This window comes from Protomyctophum parallelum, assembly GCF_964188405.1.
Source record: "Protomyctophum parallelum genome assembly, chromosome: 16".
In the NCBI taxonomy this organism is placed as follows: Eukaryota; Metazoa; Chordata; class Actinopteri; order Myctophiformes; family Myctophidae; genus Protomyctophum; species Protomyctophum parallelum.
The window spans coordinates 19,539,718-19,544,897 of record NC_139711.1 but is presented as its reverse complement, the minus strand read 5'-3'; the positions used below and the strand labels follow the sequence as shown (position 1 = coordinate 19,544,897).

At 47.1% G+C, this 5,180-nt stretch overlaps 1 protein-coding gene across 1 annotated transcript; it reads left to right on the top strand.

Annotated features, from left to right (window-relative positions):
* Nucleotides 1-466: 466 nt before the first annotated feature.
* On the top strand, nt 467-5,180 carry f9a (coagulation factor IXa; the record flags this gene model as incomplete). The annotated part of the gene is made up of 8 exons (XM_083786217.1): nt 467-494; nt 919-1,112; nt 1,288-1,312; nt 1,610-1,723; nt 2,541-2,675; nt 3,213-3,550; nt 3,900-4,023; nt 4,588-5,180. The coding sequence occupies 8 exons, from the start codon at nt 467-469 to the stop codon at nt 5,178-5,180; spliced, it is 1,551 nt and encodes a 516-aa protein (XP_083642343.1).

The window sequence follows — 5,180 nt, the reverse complement described above, 5'->3', positions numbered from 1 at the left end:
ATCCTGACAGTTCTGTGAAAAACCCATGTTTCTATGTCAGTTGTGTTCAAAAAGTTTCATGTCAAGGACCCCCAAAAATATATGTAATTGGCCGCCGACCCCCATCTGAAAATATGTTGTTCCAGGGACCTCCCCAGAAGCAGAGATGAGTTAAAAACGTTCACGTTCATATATATTCAAAGATTTGTGCCTCATTTTCACGATTTTTCAAAAATAGCAGACCTACAAGCTCGTAGCGCGCCACTCTGTGCTATTTTTCAATAGCTAAATTATAACATAATGTTTAAAACACCAAAGGGGGTTCCCGCCCAAAATGGGTTAAGTATAAACAACCGTGTGCTGTACTTTGGACTGGTGACCCACTGTGTGTGTGTGTGTGTGCGTGCGTGCGTGTGTGTGTGTGTGTGTATTTTGGTATCAGAGTGTTATGGCAGCGGTCATACTGTCTCTTCTATGCTGTGCGCTGATGCTGGACCACCAGCTGGTCTTGGGAGGTACAGTATAATATCAGGCTCATCTTTACCTCATAGCCACTCGCGTGTAATAATCTCAGACGTTTTATTTAGATTTTTCTACGTCGGGGATCCAGTTGTGAGTCAATACTAGTACTGTGGCAGGCAGTAGAGGAGAGAGGTGGGGTATTGCAACAGTCAGGATGGAATTCGATACTTCTAGATGTTTTGCTAACCGATTACATTAAGTAAGCCAATTTCAGAAAACTTTTATGCACAGACAATTATGAAACTATAAGTGAGAGGTAGGTTAAGTTAGACATAAAGTTAAGCTTACTTTTTTCCCCCCTTTATTTGTATCGTTTTGTTTGTCTTGTCTGGGTCCACTGCTGTGTTTACAGGACTTCTGACTCAGTGTGACAGTGTCAGTGATTGTATTTTTCTGTGGCCTTGCTCTGCTCTAAAGCCCCAGCAGATCCACACAGCGCCCATGTGTTCCTGTCTGGCCAGGCAGCCGATAATGTCCTCCTACGGAGACATAAGCGGGAAAACACAGGGATGTTCGAGGAGTGGATGCAAGGCAACTTGGAGAGAGAGTGTCTGGAGGAGAGATGTGATCTAGAAGAGGCCAGGGAGGCGTTTGAGGATGATGAAATGACGGTATGTGTGTGTGTGTGTGTGTGTGTGTGTGTGTGTGTGTGTGTGTGTGTGTGTGTGTGTGTGTGTGTGTGTGTGTGTGTGTGTGTGTGTGCGTGCATGTGTGCGTTGATCTGGCTTATACAAATTGTTAACATGGATTGCAATAATCTGCAAGGCTTTACCATTTCTTTTTCAGATGGAGTTCTGGGTGGGATACATAGGTAAGACTTTAGCTTGAGTCAAGAGTATGTATGCCGCTCTGGCCCTCTGTTTGTCTATAGCGCTTCAATTCTTACCATTACTGCTGTATTAACCAAATGAACCCTATAGCCTACTATACAGCATTCGTATTCCGGGGTGAACATTTTGGTGAACATTTGGCGGAAAAGATCTACAAGCTCACCTACACGTTAGATGTAGATTAGGCTATTTTCGGCTAAGAGATTCGGAATTACAGCACGTGCGTGTGTGTGCGTGCGTGCATGTGTGTGTGTGTGTGTGTGTGACTGTGCGTTCAGATGGAGACCAGTGTAAATCCAGTCCGTGTCAGAACCTGGCAGAGTGTAAGGACCACCTGGGCTCTTACACTTGCTCTTGTCTCAGCGGCTTCACCGGAAGAAATTGCGAGATTGGTAAGCGAACATTCCCACGGCAGGATTTAAAATCATATATGTTATAATCCCACACAGCTGTGTTTCGTGCTCAGTTCATGAGACCTTGACCTTATGACCCAGATATACTTTTCTGTTCCAGTCTGTGACCTGGTACCTGATCCCAGAGTTCTTGGATTCTTATAATAGAGCCGTCAAACAAGTGTTGTTTTTGGCAGCAAATTTTGATTTTAGTTTTAGTCATAGTCTCTTGAATAGTTTTCATTTCGTTTTAGTCACATTTTAGTCACCTGGAATGTCTTAGTGTTAGTCTAGTTTTAGTTGACCAAATATCACAAGTTGACTTAGTCGACTAAAATTTATTTTGGCAGGCCTTGATGCCGTCGTAATGACTGGTTACACTTGATGAAAATAGCCGATCTACAAGCTCACAACGTGTCACAGCACAATGTGTTGTGATGTTGTAGATCTGCTATTTTCAGCATGCAACCAAATGACTTATACTAGTCTAGTTTTATTTGTTGCCTGAAATTGTCAGTACATTTATTCTTAGTTTTAGTCATCATAGCTTAGTTTTCATTTAGTTTCCATTTAGATGAAAAAAAGGTAGTCAACGAACCGTTGCTTTAACAGATATCAGTGTGAGCAACAGCCACTTTTTGAGGGGCCCCCTGTGCCCAGCTTTGTGTGTCTGTGTGTACCACGGAAATTATTTGATTGGCTGAGCACGGAATGTTATGATGTATGATGATGATAAGAGTGCTGGCCTCACTTCACACGATGTGATTTTCTTTTTTAAACTGGTGTGTGTGTGTGTGTGTGTGGTATCCGTGTTCAGTGACTGCTAGAAGGTGCGATCTGAACAACGGGGACTGCATACACTTCTGTGAGTCCATGGGTACCTTCGGAGCAAAGTGCTCCTGCGCAGAGGGATACAAACTGGCGCGGGACGGCGTCAACTGTGAGCCGACCGGTAACTATACATCCAATTCATACCCCCATCCATGTTATATTTAGCTATAAGCTGTGCTTAAATGTTACAACAGTGGTTCCCAAAGTGGGATCCGGGCGGGACCCCCAGGGGTACCTGAGGGAGTTCCAGGTGGTCCCCAGCGAAATGATAGTTTGTAACCAAATGGACCATTATGGGTCTGTAGGCCTACTCAGAGAGTGTACAAATGGAATGGTTCCATTTGCACACTCTCAGAGTTAAAATAACATTGATTTTACATTATAAATTGGGGGACCCAGAGACAGAAATTCCATTAAATGGGGGTCCGTAGCCTAATGTCAAACTGGGGGTCCTTGAAATTAAACAGGTTGAGAATCACTGCTAGAGCCGTAAACATCTTCTCTTATGGGAGGTCCCTGGCATACGTACCTTTTCAAATGGTGTTCCGCAGGATAATAAATGTCAATTTGGGGGGCCTTGACATGAAAAACTTTGGGAACCACTGCGTTACAAATACTGACTTTCTTCTAACAACGTTCCTGATGTTACTGCGAGCAGCTGAATATCCGTGTGGCCGCGACGCCCTGACGGTGATAAGTGGGTCCACGAGGTCTCTGTTCCAAAATGACACGGAAGTGAGTCTGGGGATAAATGGCACTACTGGGCTGACCGACACGAGTAGCAACACCACCACTACCAGCCCCGTTCCAACAACGCCAGCCAGCAGCACCACCACATCATCTCCAACCACGGACGCTTTCACGTTAGCCCCGTCCCAAAGCAGGCTGCCTCAGTGGGCGGTCAGGGAGAGCAGGATTCCCATAAATAACACCATGAACGACAAGAAACGCATCGTCGGCGGGGATACCGTCATACCTGGAGAGATCCCATGGCAGGTATGAAATGTACCGCGTGTATACGTGTACTACTATGAAAAATGGCCTGACCACAAGTTGGTATAGGCTATTATTATAGGGGATAAAGAAAGATAACGACAGGCTATATTTCACTGAAACAAGACCTGAAACATAACTGTGCATCATTGGTTCCCAATTACGTAAGAAAGAGGAAAACATTGTTGCTTAGCTTGACTTTCACAATCACAATTTATCTGTTGAACCGAGTCAAAAACTAAATTCACAGTGCTTGTGAGGGTGGGGGTCCACCTCTGGCCTGAAACGTTTGGGAAACCTTGCCGTGTACACTCTCTCACCTGTAGCTGTTGACCAGCTCTCCTCTTCCCAGGTAGCCTTGGTGTCGCGTCCCAGCGGACAGGTGTTCTGCGGCGGGGCCATTCTCAGCGAGCTGTGGGTCGTCACCGCTGCTCACTGTTTGGTGGAGGGACAGGGGTCTTTCTTCGTTAGAGTGGGTGAGGATGTCAGAGAAAACAAATCCCAAAGAAAAAATATAACACGTACATCCTCAGTAAAACAAAAGGGGGGTGGGGGCATTCAAACTCACTTTTGAATGCTCCAAAAACGGTGTACAAAAGTGTATATGGTAGGTATATGATTTTTCAAGTACAGTATACTTGACATGTATGGTGGGGTCGAAAGGTCTCTGTTGTTGTTTTTTTTAGACTAAAGCACTTTCTTACCTTTTGCCCTAAGACAGGATGTCACTCATGACCAAGTAAGCGTTTCTTATCCACACCTTGTTTAAAACATAGTGGGGGCACTAGTGTTACAACATGTCTGTTATAGTTTTTTTTTTAAGTCTAATTTAGGAACATAGCAGATCTGCTATGTTTTGGCTAAAGTTCTCCTCAAAATAGAGATGCTAGAGTTCAAGTGGTTCATGTAAAAAAAATGAGAAGAAAATCCTACCACACACAGATTTGGTGGCCCCCCTGTAGTAACTCTGAGGTCCCGGACCGCCTGTTGACCACTGGATTATGTAGCGCCATAAACTGTGACCGGTTGTTTTCTGTCAGGGGAGCACAACGTCTACATGAAGGAGGGCACGGAGCAGGACCACGAGGTGTCGGAGCAGCGCGTCCACCCGCGCTACCAGCCCCAGGTGAGCCTGTACAACCACGACATCGCCCTGGTGCACCTCCAGACGCCCATCGTCTTCTCTGCGGCGGCGCGGCCCGTCTGCCTGGGGCCCAAGGCCTTCACCGAGGCCCTCGTCAAGGAGGCCTCCCCGGCCACGGTCAGCGGCTGGGGCCGCACGCGCTTCCACGGCGCCACGGCCAGCACGCTGCAGAAGACCGAGGTCCCGTTCACGGACCGCACCGAGTGCAAGGACAGCAGTGCCGCCCGCATCACGCGCTACATGTTCTGCGCGGGATACTACGACACCGCCAGGGACTCGTGCCAGGGGGACAGCGGCGGGCCGCACGCCAACCGCTTCCACGACACCTGGTTCCTGACGGGCATCATAAGCTGGGGAGAGGAGTGCGCCAAGGAGGGGAAGTACGGCGTGTACACCCGCGTGTCCCACTACTACCGCTGGATACGATACGTCATGGCGGCGAGCAAGAACAGACTGGCAAACGATGATGTGGATGAACCTGACCCTTAA